This window comes from Callithrix jacchus, chromosome X (assembly GCF_049354715.1).
Source record: "Callithrix jacchus isolate 240 chromosome X, calJac240_pri, whole genome shotgun sequence".
NCBI classification, from domain to species: Eukaryota; Metazoa; Chordata; class Mammalia; order Primates; family Cebidae; genus Callithrix; species Callithrix jacchus.
The window spans coordinates 53,519,669-53,544,246 of record NC_133524.1 but is presented as its reverse complement, the minus strand read 5'-3'; the positions used below and the strand labels follow the sequence as shown (position 1 = coordinate 53,544,246).

The window sequence follows — 24,578 nt, the reverse complement described above, 5'->3', positions numbered from 1 at the left end:
TTAGGTGTTAAAGTTGGTATGTAAGACAGAAACTGTTAAGAGTCAACATTTCCCATCAAAATCCCTAAAATTGACCATTAGATATAAGCACTGGGTTGTCTCTCAATTACTCCGACATAGCCAGCTTTTCCTTCATTTTTGAAATGGATTGCTTTTTCTTTATCTGAGCAGCAGTTGAAGTCATTGGATTAGGTTTGGAAGCCATATTGTTGGGACAAAATTATTTTATCTCTTTAAACCCTGAACACAAGCACATACTGTTGAATTTCTCTAAGTTATATATGTGCACAGGTATCTTTTGCCTACTAAGTGGCCAGAGTCGTGCCTGGAACACAGTGGGTGCTGAGTAACTGGAAGCCAATATTGTTCCCCAGTACACATCCTCCATAACTAGCCAGGCCTGTCCCTTGGCCACTTCCACACATTGCCACCTCTCTGGTATCTTGGTCCACCATTTTCCTCACTTCTCACCCACAGTGCCCTTTCTGCTGATTTGGATCTCAACTGATTTTTCTTCCTCTATAAAATTGTCTGATTCAGCTTACACTGATCTTTCCCTGGTTTATCTGATTCCTTCAGCTTTGAGAGTCTGGACTTTACAAAGGGCAGGTATGCCCCAGGGGGTTTCGCCTCTTAAACCCCATGACCCTCAGCATAGATTTGAGTCTAAAGTAGGGATCAGTGGTGGCTGAGATGGAGGATTCTGCTACCTGGTTCTGGTTATATATAACATGGATTGAATGCCCTTAGGGCATCACAGAGGCTGAGCGAGAGGCTTTTGAGCTGCTCCCAGATGATGAACGCCAGTGCATCAAGTGCAAGACGACGTGTTTCCTGTCAGCCCTGGCCTGCTACGACTGCCCAGACGGCCTTGTCTGCCTTTCCCACATCAATGATCTCTGCAAGTGCTCCAGTAGCCGGCAGTACCTGCGGTGAGCATGGGCCTTTCTGAAGGAAGTGGGGCAAGAAGGAGGATGCAGAGCTGGGCCAGACATGCTCTTGCCTGCCGTCTTCCTCCAGGTATCGGTATACCTTGGATGAGCTTCCTGCCATGCTGCATAAGCTGAAGGTTCGGGCTGAGTCCTTTGACACCTGGGCCAACAAAGTGCGAGTGGCCCTGGAGGTGGAGGATGGGCGGAAGCGCAGTGAGTGATGGGGGGATGGAGGGACTCCACAGGCAAGTTCCGTTCCCTTCTGTACTCCGACCCCCTTCCTCTGCCTTTATTCAATACTGCCTACTCCTTGCTGCCCTCATTCTTATTCCAGGCCTTGAAGAACTGAGGGCACTAGAGTCTGAAGCCCGTGAGCGGAGGTTTCCTAATAGTGAGCTGCTGCAGCGACTAAAGAACTGCCTGAGTGAGGCAGAGGCTTGTGTGTCCCGAGCTCTGGGACTGGTCAGCGGCCAGGAAGCTGGGTATGGTAGCATGAGGAGTTGGGACATACATGAGGTGCTCAGGATCCAGCACCTAGGAAAAGTACTGCAAGGGGTAGACTGTGGATACCATTTGGCAGACTGGACATCAGCAGGAAGCTGCCAGGGATGAGTGTGAGATGGCCTGGAAGGTGTTAGGGAGGGCAAGGAGACCAGGCCACCTAGAATGGAGAGGAGAGCCTCTGTGTTAGAAAGCTAGACGTGTTTATTTTTTATCAGTACTTGGAAGAGGCCTGAGAGAGAGGCTGAGGGGTTTTATGGGCAGGGAAGAGTTGTGGGAGGCTTACAGGTAAGAACAGGACACAGATGTGTAAACCTGATCTCTGCTGCACAGCTAGAGTTCACAGTAGAGGATGGATTGCATAGTACAGCTCTTGTTATGACCCATTAGTTTCTAAGCTCCCTCTGTCCTCACCAGCCATGTATTTACCTCTCTTCTAATTCTTTCCCCTCATAATATGAACACGCTCTATAATTTAAAACCTTCCCTCTAACCCGGGCAGTTGGGGCAAATTTAAAATACGCAAGATCAAGGTGGACAGGTGTGGTGAGGAAAGGTCTTGGGTCTTAGCATATACATGGAGGGAGGGCACTGGGTTTGGACCTGAAACCTCACATGTGAAACTCCATAGCCCCCACAGGGTGGCTGGTCTACAGATGACCCTGGCTGAGCTCCAGGCCTTTCTGGACCAGATGAACAACCTGCCTTGTGCCATGCATCAGATTGGGGATGTCAAGGTGAGGATGCTTGCAGTGCTGCTGAGGGATCAGGGGGACTGGGGGACCTGAGCAGCAGGCTACTCTTGGCTCCTTTCAAAAGCCTGAAGTGTTCAGGCGAGACAGGACGTACATTTGAGGAAAGAACAGGTGGGAGGGTGAGGCAAGGGTCCCTGCATAAGCTGAAGGTTCGGGCTGAGTCCTTTGACACCTGGGCCAACAAAGTGCGAGTGGCCCTGGAGGTGGAGGATGGGCGGAAGCGCATTTCAAGTCCTGTTAGAAATGGGACTTGAGGGTCAGGTGGCAAGGGGATGAATACAGGATACAGAGTCCAGGTAAGGTTTCCTAGAGGAGGGGTAGAGGAGAAGGAGGTAACAAGGGTGCTTGTTGGGCTTGGAAAGTGGAGTGAAATTCATGAAAGTGGAGGAGGAATGAGATGCAGAGGGCAACAGATCCCAGGGTGGTAAGCACGAGGGTCTATGTGAGGACTAAGCATAGCAATTTTTAGGGCATAGAGGTCTCTTGGTGCCCTGAGAACAGAGCCCTCTGGAGAGATAAATAAAGCATAGATTCATAATTATTAAGAATCTCTAGGGTTGGGGCCCAGGAATCTGTATTCTTAACAGATTCCCCAGGGCATTCTAATGAGCAGTCAGTGTTGGGAACCCCACTGTCTTAGGGCTTAGAGAAGGAGAGTCCAGCCAATGTTAGGCTCTTTTGCCCCAAAAGCTTGGAAGGCAAGAAGGTAGATGGCACAAGGGTATCTGGCCCTCAGTGGGCCCAGCTAAGGAGTTTGTTCTTCATCCTGTGTTCTGGTAGGGTGTTCTGGAACAGGTGGAGGCCTACCAGGCTGAGGCTCGTGAGGCCCTGGCCTCACAGCCCTCCAGTCCAGGGCTACTGCAGTCCCTGTTGGAGAGGGGGCGGCAGCTAGGGGTGGAGGTTCCTGAGGCCCAGCAGCTCCAGCGGCAGGTGGAACAGGCACGATGGCTGGATGAGGTGAAACGCACACTGGCCCCCTCAGCCCGAAGGGGCACCTTGGCTGTCATGCGAGGACTGTTGGTCGCGGGTGCCAGTGTAGCCCCTAGCCCTGCTGTGGATAAAGCCCAGGCTGAGCTGCAGGAGCTGCTGACCATTGCTGAACGCTGGGAGGAGAAAGCCGACCTCTGCCTGGAGGCCAGGTAGGTCCAGCTGCTGCTTTCCTGCCCTATTCCAAACATCAACGTTGAATGGAGACCCAGAAGATGATTCCCATGGGGTGGCCTAGGTATCACGCTTCTGTGTTGCCATACTGACTCTCCTCCCTCCTTTTGTGCCCTATCTTGTCATTTTGTCTTTAAAAACAAAACAAAACAAAAAATCTCTGTATACTTAAAGGCAGAGAGAGGCTGATGGAGAAGCAGAAATGGACAGATAGAGATTATGTAGAGGACTAGTCCTACAGGCTCATGTGCCCATACCCAGAAGCACAAGTGATAGGCAGATGGGCAGATGTTAGTAGAAAGACCCCATACAGGGCAGTTGACAAACTGCAGCAACAGATTACACAATACAGGTTATGCAGGCACTGCCAGCAGGCCAGCAGATTGGCAGGCAAGCAGAGGCACAAGAGCAATGGCAGAAGGATGAAGTTGGGCACATGCAATCTTGGTGAAGCAGGGACTGGCAGCTACCCTTAGGTGGAATACAAGCAAGTAGACCCAAGTGGCAGCAGGAATAACAGACATCCAAGGGGCCCATGCAGTTATATCTGGTGGGCAATGTGGGCTTCTGGTCAGGCAGACCACATTAGACTGAGTTTCTTTGTTTTTCCTACCTTTAGGCAGAAGCATCCACCAGCCACACTCGAGGCCATAATTCGTGAGGCGGAAAACATCCCTGTTCACCTGCCCAACATCCAGGCTCTCAAGGAGGCTCTTGCTAAGGCCCGGGCCTGGATTGCTGATGTGGATGAGATCCAAGTGAGGACCCTGCCACCCCAATCTTCCACCCCAGGCCTTCAGTCCAGCTGGGAAGAGATGGAATATACACTGGGATGTGCTGGGTTGATGGGATGGGTTGGGTTGGCTGGAGAGAGTAATGGGGCATGGCATATAGTCAGGAGGCAAAATGTGCCTGATGAGCAGGGTGAGAGGAAGAGTATGAGGCTGGCCTGAAGGAAGAGAGGGCAATGGTTAGGATGAGAATGGTGGGCCAGGGAAACAGGTGGTATGGGAGTGAGCAGGGCAGGGGCGTGGAGGAGAGAGGAAGCAAACCACAACAGAAGACTGACTGGATACTTGGGGCTGAGCCAATCAGTAGATGCCAGAGTTGTGAGAGAGTGTTAAGTGGGTGTTCCTCAGGATGACGCCGGTTTTTTTCTCCCTCAAGACTGAGCCCAGTTCATGTTTCCAGCTCACGGCCAGGGACAGAATAAGCATCAGTAGCATTGGCAAGTTGAACTAAGCTGTCTCTTGCCCTTGTCCCTAGAATGGTGACCACTACCCCTGCCTGGATGACTTGGAGGGCCTGGTGGCTGTGGGCCGGGACCTACCTGTGGGGCTGGAGGAGCTGAGACAGCTAGAGCTACAGGTACTGACAGCTCACTCCTGGAGGGAGAAAGCCTCCAAGACCTTCCTCAAGAAGAATTCTTGCTACACACTGCTGGAGGTGAGGCCTGGGACCTTGACCTACTGCATCTCTTACACCTGCCCTGGCTACTATGTGATAATATGGGTTTTGTGAGGGTACCAGGGAGGGAAGGAGAGGGCCTGGGATATAAGGGAAGCCCAGTCATTCCATCTCTGTCTGCCTGCCTCAGGTGCTCTGCCCATGTGCAGACGCTGGCTCAGACAGCACCAAGCGCAGCCGGTGGATGGAGAAGGAGCTGGGGTTGTACAAATCTGACACGGAGCTGCTGGGGCTGTCTGCGCAGGACCTCAGGGACCCTGGCTCTGTGGTAAGGAGCTTAGACACAGATGGAGAGAAGAGCTTGGTGGTGATAGTGTCTGAGCTGGGTGACCATCAGCAGACCGCTTGCTTCCTGAGCCTTAGTTCTCCTGGTTTGGGAGTAGGGTGTTACAAGGGGCCAGAGAAGGGAAGGGATAGGCTGCTAACCCACTCTGCTCCTGTCCTGGGTATGACAGATTGTGGCCTTCAAGGAGGGGGAACAGAAGGAGAAGGAGGGTATCCTGCAGCTGCGTCGCACCAATTCGGCCAAGCCTAGTCCACTGGCATCATCGACCACAGCCGCCTCTACAACCTCTATCTGTGTGTGTGGGCAGGTGCCGGCCGGGGCGGGAGCTCTGCAGTGTGACCTGTGTCAGGACTGGTTCCATGGGCGGTGTGTGTCAGTGCCCCGCCTTCTCAGCTCTCCAAGGCCCAATCCCACCTCATCCCCACTGCTGGCCTGGTGGGAATGGGACACAAAATTCCTGTGTCCACTGTGTATGCGCTCAAGGCGCCCGCGCCTGGAGACCATCCTGGCACTGCTGGTAGCCCTGCAGAGACTGCCTGTGCGGCTGCCCGAGGGCGAAGCCCTGCAATGCCTCACAGAGAGGGCCATCAGCTGGCAAGGCCGCGCCAGGCAGGCTCTGGCCTCTGACGATGTGACTGCTCTGTTGGGACGACTGGCTGAACTCCGCCAACGGCTACAGCCTGAACCCAGACCTGAGGAGCCTCCTAACTACCCTTCAGCCCCTGCTTCTGACCCCCTCAAAGAGGGCAGTGGCAAGGATATGCCTAAGGTGAGCTGCTCAGCCCAGCTCATGTCCTCAGATTCTTGTCTTTTAACCCCTACCTCAGGTTAGGCTTGGCCCTGCCCCTTGCTCTCCAATTTTCAGTTTTCATTGGAACACCCTTCCCGCTCCATTCTGCATCTGTCCAGATTCCTTGACTCTGCTCCCTGCTGGCAGCCTATGTTTTCCATCCCCCTCCAAAAGGAGGAGGATCTCAAATTTGGGGTTGGCGGGGGAGGAATAGGTCCTGGTTCTTCAGTTCAGTTGCCCTTACCTATTCTTGCTTTCCTTGGCAGGTCCAGGGTTTACTGGAGAATGGAGACAGTGTGACCAGTCCTGAGAAGGTAGCCCCGGAGGAGGGCTCAGGTAAGAGAGGTAGGTCTAGGTGTGGTGTGGGTAGGCTGTCGACTGCACATCATCAGAGGGACCCACGTAGCTCTGTTGTAGTGGTGGGGCTAAGACCAAGGGCAGCCTCTAACGCAACCTGTTCCTGCATTCCCCTAGATCTGGAACTGCTGTCCTCGCTGTTGCCACAGTTGACTGGCCCTGTGTTGGAACTGCCTGAGGCAACCCGGGCCCCCCTGGAGGAGCTGATGATGGAGGGGGACCTGCTCGAGGTGACCCTGGATGAGAACCACAGCATCTGGCAGCTGCTGCAGGCTGGACAGCCCCCAGACCTGGAGAGGATCCGCACACTTCTGGAGGTGAGGAGAGGGGTCATGGGCCGGGCCAGGAGGTCAGACCGAGTAGGGAGCCCAGGCCTGACCACTGGCCCACAACCTGTCTTTCTGCCTATCTGTAATCACAGCTGGAGAAGGCAGAGCGTCACGGGAGTCGGGCTCGGGGCCGGGCCCTGGAGAGGCGGCGGCGGCGGAAGGTGGATCGGGGTGGGGAGGGCGATGACCCAGCCCGAGAGGAGCTAGAGCCAAAGAGGGTACGGAGCTCAGGGCCAGAGGCCGAGGAGGCCCAGGAGGAGGAAGAGCTGGAGGAGGAGACTGGGGGTGAGGGCCCCCCTGCACCCATCCCCACCAGTGGCAGCCCCAGCACCCAGGAGAACCAGAATGGCTTGGAACCGGCGCAAGGGACCACTTCAGGCCCCTCAGCCCCTTTCTCCACTCTGACTCCCCGGCTGCATCTGCCCTGCCCACAGCAGCCGCCTCAGCAACAGTTGTGACAGTGGCTGAGCCTAGCACAGACCCTGACAGAGACCCCCCTCGGCCTCAAGGATCTTCTTTGTGACCATCAAGCCTGCTTCTTGGGGGGTGGGTGGGTAGGGGGGTGGCTATCCCCCTACCCACTCACCCCTGAGTCCCTTGACTTTTGTATTCTGACTCCAAGGTATTGTTCAGACCTCAGCTCTTGGGGGCCGGCCCCTGGAGTCCTCCCTCCCTGGTAGCCTCTAACCAGCATTCCTAGACACCTGAGGCAGATAGATGGATGGGCTGGTGGGAGGGGGGGTGGGGGGGGTGGCTGGGGCTGGGCCAGCACCATTCCAGAGACAAGGCCAGTGCATATGCGAACTGGGGGACTCTCCTCTCCCTTCTCTCCCCAGTTCTGGTCCTGACCAGGCCATGCTACACTAACCCCTGCCCCTACTCTCCTCCCCTCTTTTCCTTCCTTCCTACCCCCTTCTCCCTCTCCCTTCCCCTGACTGTTCCACCCAGGAGGAGGAAACTTCACATAGTTGTGCTCACAGTTTTTTATTTTAAAGGAATTTGGCTGTTGAGCTGAACAGGGCTCCCCGTGATCTGAAGAAAGCTTTTGGTGCTTGTCCTCACAACCACCTCAATCCTCCCTCCCCGTCCTTCCCTGTCTCCTTTCCTCCTCCTGGGTTCATGTTGTAATAAAAGAAGATTGTTGGTGTGTAATTAATTTGTTCAAAAGAAAAAGCAAGACAAGAAACTTGGTTCCAACTGAAGCCTATTTTAATTTTATTTTATTATTTTCCTCTTGTTAGAAATAAAACCCTTAGAAACATTTTTTGGAAACATGTTTCTGAAGTGCATTTCTCTTAGATAGGGAGGACAGTGCTTCCCTCACCAGTCAGTGGAGCAGCTATAGTGCTAGCAGGAGTGCTCGGGCTAAAGCCAGGAAGCTCTGGGTTCTGAAATCAAGTTCCACCAGCTTCTTAACCTTGGGCAAGACATTTCTGATCCTTCCCCAACTCTACCCCCAAGCCGCTTTCCCTCAAGTCCAAACAGATGGGCTCTGGCCCCCTCATCCTGACTCGTACACCACAGCCTCCCCCAGTTGATGCCCTCCAGTTTATCCTCCTCAAGCTCCCAAAGGGATTTTTTTTTAAATGGCTTTATTGAGATATAATTTACATACCATAAAATTCACTTGTTTGAAATGTACAGTTAAGTGATTTGGATTTCTAAAGTGTAGATCTGATTATATACTGCCTAAAACCTTCCATGATGCTTTATTGCCCTTAAGATTATACATAGAATCTCGTTCTTTCTAGAATATTTTCTTGTCTAACCCGTATACTGCATAATTCCCTGATTTTTCTCCACAGGTTCTTTATGCCCCTGATGAATGGGGACTAAAGCTCAGATGTGTGGTCATTTGAAACCCCTGAGTTCACTTTTTTAAGACAGCTTATTGAGATGTAATGTACATACCATACAGTTCACCCACTTAAAAGTGTACAATTAAATAGCTTTTAGTATATTTAGAGTTGTGCAGCAATCATTGCAAAAAAATTTTTAGAACATTTTCATCATTGCAAAAAGGAACTCCATATCCCTTAGTCATCCTTTACCCCTCATCCCATTTGCCTATTCTGGACATTTTACATAAATGGAATAGTATAATATGTGATCCTTTGTGTCTGGCTTCTTTCACTTAGCATAGTAGTTTCAAGCCCATGAATGATCCCATAGTAGTTGGAAAGATCTCCCTTCTGGGTCCCAAAGTCTTTAAGATAAGGGTGCTGGACTAAATCAGGGACTGTTAACAGATTGTTTACATGTTTTTGTGGGTGTTTGCATGCATGTGTTTTTCTGACAAGAAGACTAACCAGCTTGTATCAGATTCATAAAGGGATCCTTGACCCTCCAAAGGCTAAGAACCATTCTTTGTGGTCTTGAGTGTTCTGTGTTTGGAGTCTGCCCATGATATGAGGATACAAAGGAGGAAGCAAGAGCATGGAACCCCTACTAAATCAGTCAGCTTCCCATCATTCCTGCCTCAAGGGCTTTCCCTCCTCTCAAGGGGCTGTGAGGAGGCTGAAGGCTAAAGACTGGGTCCTGATCTCTAGCCCAGGAGCTTAGCACACTGCCACCCTTATTTTGCTTTCTCATCTGAACTTTCATGAGTTTCATTCCTCTTTTCCATATTTGTAGTTGACAGGAACCTAATGGTAAATAAGAAAGCCCACCCTCTTCTAGCAGCAGCTTTGATTGGTGGCAGGGTCTGGCTCAGCCCTGCTTCATCTGGTCTTCCAGTTGGGACCCTGGGCTATACAAGTGAGGAGAGACAGGAGCCCCTGGACAACCCTGTTGGGTCCAGTTTGACCCCAGGTCTCAGTCCAGGGGAAGAGGCTGACCTTTTGGCTGCCCACCTCTCTGGAATTGATCATAAAAAGAGGGTTGGAGGAGCTGACAGGAGAGGTGACACCTGGAATGGTCAGGAAGGGGCTCAATCTCAGCACTTAACTACCACTCCCAAGGCAGTCAGCCACAGGAAGAAGTGGCCAGACAGGAGAGGAAGAGATGGTGCCTACAACCTGAAGCAACTCCCAGGTTAGAGAACTGCTTGGCCCAGGACAGGGGTCCTCCCAGGTATGGGCCCATCCCTTACCGGTTTTCAGACAGCCTTTCCCATCTTGGCATGTCCCTGTCCCATCCCTCACACATTCCTTCACAGCAGACGTACATCCTATGAAGTCTGCAGGAGGGTCCCTGGCCACCATCCTGCAAGACCTAGATCAAATCTAACCTCTTCCAGAGAGCTTTCTCTGGTTCCAGATCTGCCCTCTTTCCCAGACGTTCCCCTAGAAAGGGAGGGGGACTGGCTCAGGGGACCCCCTTCCCCCTCAGATAAGGGGATGGGGAGAAAGGTCAGGGAAGCAGTGGGTATCTTCTCACCTCAAAGTAATTTTCTATTATACAGAACATCACCTAGCTGCTGAGTCCTCCCAAATGTTGCCACATCCCTCAAATGGCTCCTGAATCTGCAGGTGACAAGGGGATGGGAAGAGACATCACTTCCATTAAGGATGTTACCCAAACCCTTCCTTCAGGCCCAACTGACCCCTTCTGCACCTTCTCCCTAGTGCCTCCACCTGTGCCTTACATGGTGTTTGAAATACTCTAATAGGTCTGTCTCTCCTCCCACCCCCAAGCTCTAGAGCTTCTGGAGGGAAGGCAAGGCACAGGCCTCAGTCTGTCTCCACTTCCAGGCCAAGGGCCTGCAGTCTAGTTTTAGAAAGAGGAGAATCAGTTGGAGCCCCACACTGTGCATATGAACTCTTTCCTTTGCATTGCAGAGTCTGGTGGTACAGGATTCCACCCCTTGGGATTGGCACCTGGGGTCTGAGGTATATGGTCAGTGGGTCCTTGAAAGGGCAGACATTAACCGTGCTTCCCAGAAGATCTGAAATCGTGATAGGAGAAGAGGGGTTAGGAAGCAGATGGGCAGGGGTCTTGCCCTGGGGCACTCACATGAAAGGGAGGGGAACAGCCCCTTGTAAACCTCCACCTGGGTGCTCAGCTTCATGTGAGATATTTCACAAAGTCCCCAACAGAAACAGACCCCTAGAGGAACAGACTTCACCTAGGTATATCAGCCTGGCAGAGCTGGAATTTTCACCAAATCTCTATGACCCTTGGGCCAGTGCTAGACAGAAGGGATCCAAAGTAATCAGCTTGCCATCAGGAAATAGTTCACAATGGGAGCTCAGTGTTGACCTCTGCTGTTGATAGGTTGGGAATTCAGCAGTGCTAGGGTCACAGTGGCCTTGGTAGGTAGAAGTTCATATTTCCAAGGTGCATAACCTCCATGCCCATCTGTATTGGTTACATATTTGCTACATAACAAATGACCTCAAAAACTCAGTGGCTTTAAACATTTTATCTCTCATCCCTGTGGGTTAGGAATCTGTACACAACTTAGCTGAGTTTCTAGTTTTTATTTCAGGGTCTCACAGCCTGCAGGGTGTGAGCTGGGGCTGCAGTCATCTCAAGGCTCGACTGGGGAAGGATCTGCTTTCAAGCTTACTCACGTGGCTGTTGGCAGGATTCAGTTTCTTGCTGGCTGTTGGCTGGGGGCCGCTCTCAGGTTCCTTGCCATGTGTACCTTTTCATAGGGTGGCTCACAACATGGTGGCTTGCTTCAGCAGAGCAATCAAGATGAGCTAGAGACAGAAGGAGAGTGCCCACATGCCAGACAGAACTCTTAGTCTTTATGACCTAATCTCAGATGTGACATCCCATCACTTTTTGCAATATTCTATTTGTTAGAAGTAAGTCAGTTACTAGGTCCAGGCCACACTCAAGGGGAGGGGATTATACAAAGGTGTGAATACCAGGAGGTGGTGTGTGTGTGTGGGGGGGGTGTGTCATTGGAGATTGGCTACTGTAGTTTTTCCACTGGTCCTGGTGATTCATGTTACTTACACATGCAAAATACATTCACCTCCTTGCCAAAGTCTCTAAAAGTCTCATCCAATTATAGCATTGCGCTGAAATCCAGAATATCATCTAAATCAGGTCCATATATGAAAGAGACTCTTTGGATGTGGCTTCTTAACTGCTTTTTTCTCCATCTTTAGATTTGTGAGACAAGTATATTTTGTAAGAAAATTGTTTTTATTTTGTTATGGAGACAAGTTCTTTGTTTGGAGACAAGAATTTCCCTTCTCACTGTCCTTCAGGATCAAGTTCTTACTATATTGCCCAGCCTGGGCTCAAACAATCCTTCCACCTTGGCCTCCCAAAGTGCTGGGATTACAGGTATGAGCCACCATGCTCAGTCGATTTGTGAGACTTAAGAGGCAAGTTATCTCTTCCCAACACACCCAACATACAATGGTGGAATAGCCATAGGACAACTACTACAGATATTCTGGTTCATAAAGAGGGGAAATGGGAGACATAAAGGAATCACTGGTCTATAATAATTCTGAAATCCAGCTGGGAAAATGGAAGTTTCCTGATTAGATTTCAAGGCCTGGGAATAGTATTCTAAGGCTCTGCCCTCTGACCTTTTGGTTCTACCCTCTGTGCCTTCCTTTTTCAAGAAAGACAGCACATGTTTGCAGCTGAACAGTTGCCCCAGTCTGCTTCCTGCCAGAATTTTGGGGGTCCAGTGGCTTTTTTTCATTTTGTCCTGTCTGTAATCAGCTGCCACCAAGGAATAGTTCCATAGAGGGGCTTGGGTTTCTCTTCTGTTGGCAAGTTGGGCATTCAGCAGTGGCTTATAGCCAGATTGGTCTTGATGGAAGTCCAAGCCCATGCATAACCTTCATGCCTGCCACCATGGCCATTTTGTTCAGGAATCCATTGGGCAAAGAAAAGGGTGAGAGACGGAGACTGACTGACAGCACAGAATAGGACACCTACCTATCTACTTGATTGAGGTCCTCTTCTGCAGTGGACTCTCTGGTGCTCATTTATGTGGGACATGAATATCTCTGCCTATTCCAAGAGGGACATCCATATGCTCTTCCTCAGACTTCATCAATAATATTTCAGTCCTGTTAATTCCAAGTTCTTCATCATTTAGCTGAATCATTAACAACTACTCATGAAACAGTGGAAACCTATCTATACCTCTGACCAGCTATGTGACCCAGCAGTTGTCCTACTGTGAGAATTTCCCTTCTCACTGTCCTTCGGGATCAACCCTAAGTGGGGCTGTAACACTACAGTTTACTTCCAGCAGGGCCAGCATATCATGCAGGGTCATGTGTAAACCAAGCTGGATATCCCTTAGTCACTTAGTCACAGGGAATTCCCCATGAGGCCTCAGATGTGGGCAAAAGAGGGATGGCAGTACAGCAGATGGGAGTATGATTCGCCTGCTCAGGCAGCTTATTCATCTCCTAGGCCTGTTTGTATAACTCGATTCTATTTGGTGGTGGAGTGCTACTGCACGTAGATAACTTCATGGCTCGATGGTACTGTTAACACACAGCTCTCAATGGGGAGCTCAGCTTCCCCAGGTCACTTGGAGTCCTGTGCTCAGGCATTCATTCGCAATGTAGATGCGCTTTTCCGTTTTTATCTTTCTCTGCTTCTGGAACTTCTGTTATCGCAATATTTCTACCTCCAATTTTATCCCCCATTTCTTGAGTCTTTAACTTGCTCTTCAGCTGTAGTACTCCTCCCCTTTATGCCATCTATACTGTGTAGATTCCAATAGTATATCCAGAACTGGAGAAATCACCACGGGATTTCTCCTGAGCCCAGTGTAAGAAAGACTCAGATCAAAACTTCATGTATAACGCCATCCCACTCTGACTGATGGGCCACAGTGGCAATCTGGTTCACCAGAGATTAACATTAATTCTGAACCAATATCCAGCATATTTCAAAAGGCCTGAATATTTCCCTGTCCCCAGTGTACAATGACTTGCTGCAGGTCTCTGTGAGGAAAGCAAGGAGGGAGATTTCACCATACACGTGTGCAAAAAACGTAGCAAGGTCCCTTCTTTGAATGGACCCTCCTCTTCATTCAAGGGGCTCTGGTCTATGAGCTGGGGAAGAGGCTGGAATGCCACATTTTTTTAGGATAAGATCAGGCCTCCATTTTCCAGAGTAGAAGATTATTGGGGTTATGTAACAACTAGGACTTTGTTAGGCTGTCCATCTATTTTGGTCCTAGGGAAACTGCTTAATTATCCACTGTTACAAACCTCCACAGGTCAACCCTGATTATTGCTGTGGCTCTGCTGTCCATTATAAGAACCAGACCCAATTTCTCTCAGGAGATGAACCTATCAGCTCCATTGAAATCAGGGAGCTCATTCATGATTTCTCACCATGACCCTCATCTACAGAAATAAATCATTGCAATGCTTTATAATACTGGTACTCATTCATGTACTAGTTAAGGTAAAGCTAGCTCCTGGGATAGAAAATTTTCTGAGATTTAAGACCAGTTTATTTCTTGCTTCTGTAGTATTACAAAACAGGTGTTAATAATTGGGCTTCCCTCTTCTAAGTGATAATTCAGAGGCCTAGGCATTTTCTCTCCAGAAGGTCTGCTATCTTCAAAACATGGTCATCATTGTATTTATTGTCATCTCCATCCTAGATAGCCAGAAGAAGAAAAGACCATGTGGGAGGTTTCTATGAGTCGGATGTAGCACACATCACTTCTCATATTCTGTCAGCTAGAACTCAGACAGTGGGCATACCCAATTGTAAGGAACACTGACAAAATGTAGTCTGAAATTGTTTCTAGAAGGAAGAGGAAACAAATTTAGTGACCACTTAGCTAGTCTTTACCACAGTGTATTTCTCAAAGTCCTGTGAAAGGAATGTCACATAGTCAAAGGGTGAGTTGAATGTGTTACATATGATCAATCAATTCCAACAATTATTGCCCTAAACGATGGATTCCCCTGCCTACACTGTACCATGGAATTTCTGGCACCTTAACTTCATTTAACACAAGCTACTATTGAGTTCAGGTTTTGGTCGGTCAATAGAACAACTCTTAGAAATACTCCTAGCTGCTTCAGCTAGCCAAGTACATCCAGGATTGCTGATGAGTACATCCATACTGAAAAGTTTGGCCCTACCCAAACCAGGTGAAGACATCACAAACGAAGAAAATTACAGACAATTATCCTTTATGAATATAGATGCAACATCCCCAGCAAAATACTAGCAAACTAAACCCAACAGCATATTAAAAGTAGGATACACTTTGGCCAAGTGGGATTTATCTTAGGAATGCAAGAATGGTTCAAAATATGAAAATCAATCAAGGTAGTAACATCGCATTAATAGAACGAAGTAAAAAAACACATGATCATCTCAATTGATGCAGAAAAGGCATTTCAGGCTGGGTGTGGTAGCCAACACTTACAATCCCAGCACTTTGTGAGGCTGAGGTAAGAGGACTGCATGAAGTCAGGAGTTCGAGACCAGCTTAGGCAACATAGCAAAATCCCGTCTCTACAAAAAAATTTAAAAAATTAGCTGGCATGGTGATGTGTGCCTGTACTCCCAGATACACGGGAGACTGAGGTGGGAGACTCCCTTGAGTCCAGGAGTTTGAGGCTGCAGTGAGCTATGATGGTGCTACTGCATTCCAGCCTAGGCGACAGAATGAGACCCCGTGTCTCTTAAAAAAAAACGAAGAGGCATAGAGCTAATCAGCAAAGTTGCAAGGTGCAAGATCAACACATAAAAAGCAGTTGTGCTTTTATACACTAGCAATGAACTATCCAAAATGAAGTTAAGAAAGCAATTCAATTTACAATAGCATCTAAAAGAATAAAATATCCAGGAATAAATTTAATAGAGGAGAAAGACTTGTACATTGAAAACCATGAAAGAGGCTGGGTGCGGTGGCTCACGCCTGTAAGGCCGAGGTAGGTGGATCACCTGAGGTCAGGAGTTCAAGATCAGCCTGGTTATCATGGTGAAACCCCATCTTAAAAAAATAAATTAAAAAAAAAGAAAACCATGAAACATCAGTGAAAGAAATTAAAGATCTAAAGAAATGGAAAGGCATCTCATGTTCATAGATTGAAAGACCTAATACTGTTAAGATGTTAATACTAGCCAAAGTGATCTACAGATTCAACACAGTCCTTATGAAAATTCCAAAGACCTTTTTGCAGAAATGAAAAAGCTGATCCTCAAATTCATATGGAATTACAAGGAGCCATTAATAGCCAAAACAATCTTAGGAAAAAAAGAACAAGTCAAACTGCCAATTGATTTTTTTTTTCAAGACACAGTCTTGCTCTGTTGCCCAGGCTGGAGTGCAGTGGCATGATCTTGGCTCACTGCAGTTTGAGGCTCACTGCAACCTCAAACTCCTGGGCTCAAGTGATCCTCCTACTTCAGCATCCCAAGTAGGTGGGCTTAATAGTCACATGCCACCACACACAGCTAATTTTTTTTTTAGAGACAAGGTCTCACTGTGTTGCCCAGGCTGGTCTCAAACTCCTGAGCTCAAGCAATCCTCCCACCTTGGTCTCCCAGTGTTGAGATTACAGGAGTGAGCCACTGTGCCCAGCCACCAATTGATACAAGAGTGCTAAGTCCATTCAATGGGGGAGAGATTAGTCTCTCCAACAGATGGTGCTGGGACGACAGCTGGATTTCCACATGCAAAAGTATGAAATTGGACCCCTACTTCACACCATATACCATTAACTCAAAATGGATTAATAACCTAAATTTAAGTGCTAAAACCGTAAAACTAGAGGAAAACAGGAGTTAATGTTCATGGCCTTGGATTTGGCAACAGTCTCAAATGTGACACTACAAGCATGAGCAACAACAGAAAAAAGGCAAATTGGACTTCATCAAAATTAAAAATTTTGTGCATCAAAGGACATCGAGAAAGTGTAAAGACAGCCTACAGAATAAGGGAACATATTTGCAATCATATATCTGATAAGGATTTACTATCCAGAATATACAAACAACTCCTAGAACTCAACAACAAAAATACAAGCAATTCAATTTAGAAGTGGGCAAAGGAGGTCAGGCGCGGTGGCTCAAGCCTGTAATCCCAGCACTTTGGAGGCCGAGGTGGGTGGATCACCTGAGGTCAGGAGTTCCAAGACCCTCCTGGCCAACATGGTGAAACCCACGTCTACTAAAAATACAAAAATTAGCTGGGTGTGGTGGCATGTGCCTATAATCCCAGCTACTCAGGAGGCTGAGGCAGGAGAATCACTTGACCTGGGAGGTGGTGGCTGCAGTGAGCTGAGATCATGCCACTGCACTCCAGCCTGGGCAACAGAGCAAGACTCTGTCTCAAAAACAAACAAAAAATGGACAAAGGATTATGTCTTTGTGATTACGAAGAAAAAAAATGGGCAAAGGACTTGAATAGATTATTTCTCCCAAGAAGATACAAAAATGCCCAAAAAGTTGGGGAGAGATAGCATGGGGAGAAATGTCAGATATAGGTGATGGGGGGAGGAAGGCAGCAAATCACACTGCCATGTGTGTACCTATGCAACAATCTTGCATGTTCTTCACATGTACCCCAAAACCTAAAATGCAATTACAAAATGCCCAAAAAGCACATGAAAAGATGCTCAACATCATTAGTTATTAGGGAAATGCAAATCAGTTACCACTTCACTCCCACTAGAATGACTATAATAATAGTAATAATCAGAAAATAATAAGTATTGGAGAGGATGGGGAAAAATTGGAGTCCTGGTACAGAGAATTATCATATGACCCAGCAATTCCACTGCTAAGAATATACCCAAAAGAACTGAAAACAAGTAGTCAAAACAGATATTTCCAAACCAGCGTTCTTTACATCATTATTCACAATAGCCAAAAGATAAAAACAACCGAAATGTCCATCAACAGTTAACCGTATAAATAAAATGCAGTATATACAAATACTGGAATATTATTCAGCCATAAAAGTAATAAAGGTTGGACACATGCTACAACATAGATGAACCTTGAAAATATCTAGCAGAGTGTAGTGGCTCACACCTGTAGTCCCAGCTACTCAGGAAGTGGGAGGATCACCTGAGCTCAGGGAGGTTGAGGCTGCAGTGAGCCATGATTGCTCACTGCACCCCAGCCTGGGTGACAGAGTGATACCCTGTCTCAAAGAAAATATTCTAAGTGAAATAACCCAGACACAAAAGGACAAATATTGTATGATTCCACTTAAATGAAATTATCCAGACTAGGCAAATTCATAGACAGAAAGTAGGTTAGAGATTACCAGAGGCTGGGGGTAATAGGGAAATGATTGCTTATTGGGTATAGAGTTTCTGTTTGGGGTGATAAAAAAGTTTGGAACTAGATACTGTAGTAGTGATGGTTACCCAACATCGTGAATGTAATTAATGCCATATAATTGTACACTCAAAAATGGTTAACATGGAATTTTTAAAGACAGAGTCTCACTCTGTTGTCCAGGCTGAAGTGCAGTGCAGCTATACCGATCACTGCAACCTCCTCCTCCTGGGTCCAAGTGATTCTCCTACCCCGGTCTCATGAGTAGCTGGGATTACCGGCCTGCTACCATGCCTGGCTAATTTTTGTATTTTTAGTAGATATGGGCTTTCACCATGTTGGCCAGGCTGGTCTCGAACTCCTGACCTCAGGTGATCCAGCTGCCTCAGCCTCCCAAAGTGCCAGGATTACAGGCATGAGCCACCATGCCCTTTCAGAAATTTTTATGCTATATATAGTTTACAACAATAAAAAAGTTTGGCCCAATCTAAAGTTACACTTCTTTTTCCCTAATCTATCATCCATAGAATCAATTCTCACACATATTATGGAGGTTTCTTTTCTTTTTCTTTTTTTGTAGACATGGTCTCACTCTGTCACCCATATTATGGAGATTTCTGCCAATATAAATTAACTATATCTTCTTATTTGTGTGTGTGTGCTTTCTCCTCATAGGTTTGACTTTATTTCCTGGAACATGCAGTAATCTGAATTCAGTAATGGGTCTGGAGGCAGCAAAAGATGATATGGGTGGATCTTGAAAAGATTAGCCAGTGAGAGGGTCCCCAAGTCAGGCAGGACCAGCCCCATAGACTGGGGAAGAAGGGCTGCTTCTGCTGCCAAGGGAGACTCAGTGAGGGTTGGGGTTTAGGATGCTCAGATCAATCCAAGTCAATCCTGATGTTCCTATTTCTATTCTCAAGGTCCCATTTTTCCCTAATCAGTGGCCATGTTTTTGCCTGTGAGACCTGGAGATCCTATGAATACAACCTGCATTGTAATTCAGCAACCTGCAGGATTTGGTTTTATGTCTGATTTCAGGCTACATCAGTCCTGTGCCTGGAAGCTGTGTGTGTGTGTGTGTATATATATATATATATATATATATATATATATATATATATATGAGCTGGGTGTGGTGGCTCACATCTGTAATCCCAGATTTTGGAAGGCCGAGGCGGGCAAATCACTTGAGGCCAGGAGTTCGAGACCAGCCTGGCCAACATGGTGAAACACCATCTGTACTAAAAATACAAAAATTAGCTGGGTGTGGTGGTGTGTGCCTATAATCCCAGCTAATCAGGTGACCGAGGCAAGAGAATTGCTTGAACCTGGGAGGTGGAGGTTGCAGTGAGCCGAAATCGTGCCACTGCACTCCAGCCTGGGCGACAGAGTGAGCCTCTATTCCTTTGAGCAGTTTTAGGTCCACAGCAAAATTGAGTGGAAAGTATGTGTCCTGTATACCCCCTGCTCCTACACAGGCACAGCTTCCCCCACTATCAACATCCCCAGCAGAATGGTACATTTGTTATAGTCAGTACATTGGCACATAATTGGTTAAGTCCATAGCTTACATTAAGGTTCACTCTTGGTGTTGTACACTCTGTGGGTTTTGACCAATGTATAATGACATGCATCCACCATTATAGTATCATACAGAGTTGTTTCATTGCTCTATAAATACTCTGTGCTCCACCTATTCATACTTCCCTCCCATAACTTCTAGCAACCACTGATTTTTTTTTTACTCTCTCCATAGTTTTACCTATTCTAGAATGTTTTTATTTAGGAATCATACAGCATATAGCTTTTTCAGATTGCCTTTTTTTTTTGAGATGGAGTCTTGCTTTGTCACTCAGGCTGGGGTGCAGTGGCGCAATCTCAGTTTACTGCAACCTTCACCTCCTGGGTCCATGCAATTCTCCTGCCTCAGCCTCCCCAGTAGCAGAGTAGCTGGGATTGTAGGCATGTGCCACCATGCCTGGCTGGTGTGTGTGTGTGTGTGTGCGTGTGTGTGTGTGTGTATTTTTAGTAGAGATGGGTTTTTCACCATGTTGACCAGGCTGGTCTCAAACTCCTGACCTCCAGTGATCCACCCACCTCAGCCTCCCGAAGTGCTGGGATTACAGGCGTGAGCCACCACACCTGGCTCAGATTGCCTTCTTTCAGTTATTAGTATGCATTTAAGTTTCTTCTATGTCTCTTGGTGGCTTGAGAGCTCACTTATCTTTATTGCTGAATAATGTTCCATTGTCTGAATGTACCACAGTTTATCCATTTACTTACTGAAGGGCATCTTGGTTTCCAAGTTTGGGCATAAATATCCATTGCATGATTTTATGTAGACATAAGTTTTCAAATCACTTGGGCAAATACCAAAGAGTGTGATTGCTGAATGGTAAGATAAGAGTGTGTTTAGTTTTGTAAGAACTTGCCAAACTGTCTTCCAAAGTGGCTGAACCATTTTGCGTTCCCACCAGCAATGAATGAGAGTTCCCGTTGCTCCACATCCTCATTGGCATTAGGTATTGTCGGTGTCCTGGATTTTGGCCATACTAATAGGTATGTGGTGGTATCTCATTGTATTAATTTGCAAACCTTAATGACATTTGATGTGGTGCATCTTTTCACATACTTATTTGCCATCTGTATATCTTCTTTGGTGAGATGTCTGTTTAGGTCTTTTGCCCTTTTTCTTTTTTATGAGGTGGGGTCTTGCTATGTTGCCCAGGCTCATTTCAAACTCCTCAGTCAAGTGGTCCTCCTGCCTCAACCTCTCAAGTAGCTGGGACTACATGCATGTGCCACCATGCCAGGTGTCTTTTGCCTGTTTTTAAATTGGGATGTTCATTTTCTTATTGTTGAGTTTTAAGAGTTATTTATGTGTCTTAGATAAAAAATCCTTTATCGGATATGTCTTCTGCAAATATTTTATACCAGTCTGTAGTTTGTTTTCTCATTCTCTTGATAGGGTCTTTTTTTCTTTTTTCTTTTTTAAGAGGGAGTCTCGCTCTGTCACCCAGGCTGAAGTGCAATGGCATGATCTTGGCTCACTGCAACCTCCACCTCCCAGGTTCAAGCGACTCTCCTGCCTCAGCCTCCCGAGTAGCTGAGATTAGGCACACGCCACCACTCCCTGCTAATTGTTCTATTTTTGTTTATTTATTTATTTATTTATTTGGAGATGGAGTTTTGCTTTTATCACCCAGGCTGGAGTGCAATGGCACCATCTTGGCTCACTGCAACCTCCACCTCCCACATTCAAGGGATTCTCCTGCTTCAACTTCCTGAGTAGCTGGGACTATAGGCGCCTGCCACCACGTCCGACTGAATTTTCTATTTTTGGTAGAGACAGGGTTTTGCCATGTTTTCTAGGCTGGCCTCGAACTCCTAACGTCAGGTGATCCACTCACCTAGGCCTTTCAAAGTGATGGGATTACAGGCGTAAGCCATCATGCCTGGCCAACAGTGTATTTCGCAGAGCAGAAGTTTTTAAATGTGAATGAAGTCCAGCTTATCAATTATTTCTTTCATGGATCATGCCTTTGGTGTTGTACCTAAAAAGTCATTGCCATACCCAAGGGCACTTACTTACATGTTCTCCTATGTTACCTTCTAGGCGTTTTATAGTTTTGCATTTTATATTTAAGTGTATGATCCACTTTAAATTAATTTTTTGAAGGGTGTAAAGGAGATTTCTTTTTTGAGGGCAGCGAAATAAGCTCCCCAGTGTCTGACCATGCCTTGAACTAAAAGTTTAAAACCATGATCTTGCTTTTACAAAGTTTTTTCTTAATTATGCCAGCAATATGTACTTTTGTTGTTCATAAATGGTCAAAAGATACTACCTATTATTAGACTAAAACAAGGTATAGCTTCTCAAACGCAGCATCACCTAGAGACAAAGAGCAAAAAGGCCAGTCATGTGTATACTTTAAAACACCCGTATATACACATATACCCTCATGTCCAATACAGGCAAATATTCTCCATACTTTGCTTTGAAAGCAGGAAACACTGAGTTGCAGAGGTTCTAAAATTCAGAACATATTGAACACGTCCCAGGCATTTAAAAAAATGCACTGAAATAGCAAGAACAAAGCTTTTTTTCTGGCCCGGCATGGTGGCTTAGACTTACAATCCCAACATTTTGGGAGGCCAAGGCAGGAGGATTGCTTGAGCCCAGGAGTTCAAGACCAGCCTGGGCAACATAGTGAGACCCTGTCTCAACAAAAAATAAAATTATTAGCTGGGCATAGTACCATGCACCTATAGTCCCAGCTGCTCTGGAGGTTGAGGTAGGATGATTGCTTGAGCACTGGAGGTGGAGGCTACAGTGAGTAGTGATCACACCACTGCACTCCAGCCTTAGTGACAGAGTGAGACTCTGAAAAAAAAAGTTTTTTTCTTAAAACATTTTGATTCAAGCCAAATCAAAAAGTACATTAAAACAGACCGGAAAAACGTGTACAAGAAGACCTGTTTCCTTCTCAAACATTTAACAATTATTAAACATTAAGTTGAGTCAGTTTAAACCAAATGATATAACTGATTATTACTCCAAACAAGAATCTGTTGTTTCTTAGTGTCTGTGGATAGAAGTTTCACAGATGCAGGGACATTATTTACCCGAAAGATCATTCCTGTCACAATCAGAGGGCATTCATACAAACATTGTTTCCTGTTTTATTTGCCTTTTAAAATTGTGAAACATGACACATACAGGAAAGGTTATGTGTAAACATTTTTTTTATTTTGAGAAAGAGTCTTCTTCTGTTGCCCAGGCTAGAGTGCAGTGGTGCAATCTCAGCTCTCTGCAACCTCCACCTCCCAGGTTCAAGCGATTCTCCTGCCTCAGCCTCCCTAGTAGCTGGGACTACAAGTGCCCATCACTGTGCCTGGCTTTTTTTTTTTTTTTTAAATAGAGACGGTGTTTCACAATGTTGGTCAGGCTGGTCTTGAACTCCTGACCTCAAGTGATCCACCCGCCTCAGCCCCCAAAGTGCTGGGATCACAAGTGTGAGCCACCGTGCCCAGCCAAAACGATTTTTTAAAGAGATAGGGTCTCACACTGTTGCTGAAGGTGTCTCAAACTCCTGTCCTCAGATAATCATCCTGCCTCAGTCTCCCAAAGTGTTGAAGATTACAGTCATGAGCCAGTGCACTCAGCCTGTGTAAACATATCTTAACAAGCAACTACCTAGGTCAAGAAAAAGAAAATTACCAAAGCGAAAAGCTTCCCTGCATGTCCTGTTCTTATCACAACTCCCTCTCGCCAGCTCAGAAATAATGAGTACCTGACATATTTTTATCTTTTAAAAACTTTTTATTATGAAAATGTCTGAATGTAAACAAAAGTACAGTATGCTAAAATTCCCGTGTATCCATCATCAAGCTTCACCGACATTTTGTCACATTTGTTTCATATAACCACCTTTCTCTCTGTATCCCTCCCTCGTCCCCCCCTCCTTCTCTTTCCTGGACTGTTTTAAAGCAAACCCCAGATATTATGTCACTTCATCCCTAAGAACTTAAGCCTGCACCTAAAAAAGAAGACATTTCCTTATGTAATTATAAAACCATTAGTAACCTAACCAAATTCGCAATCATTCCTTACTGTCATTATAGTCAAATGAATGTCACTATATTCAGGTGTTCCCAAATTAACTAAAAACATACTTTGAAAAATTATGTACAAATTAAAAAAATTTTTTTTAGATGCAGGGTCTTGTTCTGTCACTCAGGCTGGAGTGCAGCACAATCATAACTCACTGTAATCTCAAACTTCTGGGCTTCAGTGATCCTCCAGCATCAGCCTCCCGAGTAGCTGGGACTACAGGCGTGCACCACCACACATGGCTAATTAAAAAAAATTTTTTTTCAGAGCAGTTGTGAAAGTTTGTTTAAAAGCTTTAGAACGGTAAGGAAAGGAAAGAAAAGAAGGTAAGTACAACTTGGAAGAGGCCCAGGTGGGTGACTTGAGAAATGAAGTGCACCTAATTTGAATTTTTTTGTTTTGTTGCACAGTCTGGTCTCCAACTTCCAGCCTCAAGTGATCCTTCCATCTTGGCCTCCCAAAGTGCTGGGATTACAGGTGTTAGCCACCATACCTGGCCAAAATATATCTTTTAATAGTTAGACTGCTTGATTCAGAATTCAAACATTGACTTTTATGGTCGCCACTTCCTTACTTTTCTTTAACATTTTACAACCTAAGCATGACTTCCTATTTGTGTAGTTTAGATTTTCCTATTTTTATTAACATCATAAATAGAGTCATACAGCATGTATTCTTTTGTGTTTTGTTTCTTTCATTTAACATTATACTTTTAAGATTTATCCATGTTTTAACATATAGCTGTGCTTTATCTTCTTGCCTGTGTAGTATTGAAATCAACCCAGTTTTCCCCCTGAACTGAAACTTGAGAAACTTACATTTGTTTTTATCTGAATTCCTTTCTCAGGAAACCAACCACCAGGTCTCCCAGAGAGAACTGAAGAACCGAAACTTTCCATATCACCACATCCAGACGAGACACACCTGCTGCCTGTTGACCAACTCCTCTTCTTTATACCTCCTGAATTTCTGTTTTTCTGCGTATGGTTATGGTGAGACAACAGATCCCTCATCCAACCAAGTGCTGCCTGTTGACCAGCTTCTCTTCCTTACCCCTCCCTAATTCTTGTTTTACATTCCTTCCCTACTATATAAACTGCTAACTTTAGTAAGTTGGAGAGATGAATTTGAGACTGGTCTCCCACCTCCTGGCTGACGCTGGCATTAAAGCTGTTCTTCCCTGGCAA

At 46.4% G+C, this 24,578-nt stretch overlaps 1 protein-coding gene and 1 long non-coding RNA gene across 20 annotated transcripts in view; one reads left to right on the top strand and one right to left on the bottom strand.

Moving 5' to 3' along the window:
* Nucleotides 1-24,578, top strand: part of KDM5C (lysine demethylase 5C) — a 49,999-nt gene extending 25,421 nt beyond the window's left edge. For 4 of the 19 annotated variants that reach the window (XM_078363974.1, XM_078363968.1, XM_078363969.1 and 1 more), the window contains 12 exons: nt 751-932; nt 1,021-1,145; nt 1,267-1,414; nt 2,065-2,170; nt 2,969-3,327; nt 3,969-4,107; nt 4,616-4,795; nt 4,947-5,084; nt 5,272-5,871; nt 6,159-6,237; nt 6,367-6,566; nt 6,671-7,850. In XM_078363974.1, the coding sequence (XP_078220100.1) occupies nt 751-932; nt 1,021-1,145; nt 1,267-1,414; nt 2,065-2,170; nt 2,969-3,327; nt 3,969-4,107; nt 4,616-4,795; nt 4,947-5,084; nt 5,272-5,871; nt 6,159-6,237; nt 6,367-6,566; nt 6,671-7,036 (2,622 nt within the window). In that variant the 3' untranslated portion in view covers nt 7,037-7,850. Of the gene's footprint in view, nt 1-750; nt 933-1,020; nt 1,146-1,266; nt 1,415-2,064; nt 2,171-2,968; nt 3,328-3,968; nt 4,108-4,615; nt 4,796-4,946; nt 5,085-5,271; nt 5,872-6,158; nt 6,238-6,366; nt 6,567-6,670; nt 7,851-23,801; nt 23,871-24,238 lie in introns of those variants that run through there. The other 15 variants (XM_078363978.1, XM_078363973.1, XM_078363967.1 and 12 more) reach the window with 6 other exon arrangements.
* Nucleotides 7,766-11,232, bottom strand: LOC128930607 (uncharacterized). Its single transcript, XR_008478855.2, has 2 exons — nt 11,093-11,232; nt 7,766-10,464 (listed from the first exon to the last, which is right to left on the bottom strand). It is a non-coding gene; the product is annotated as an uncharacterized LOC128930607 (long non-coding RNA).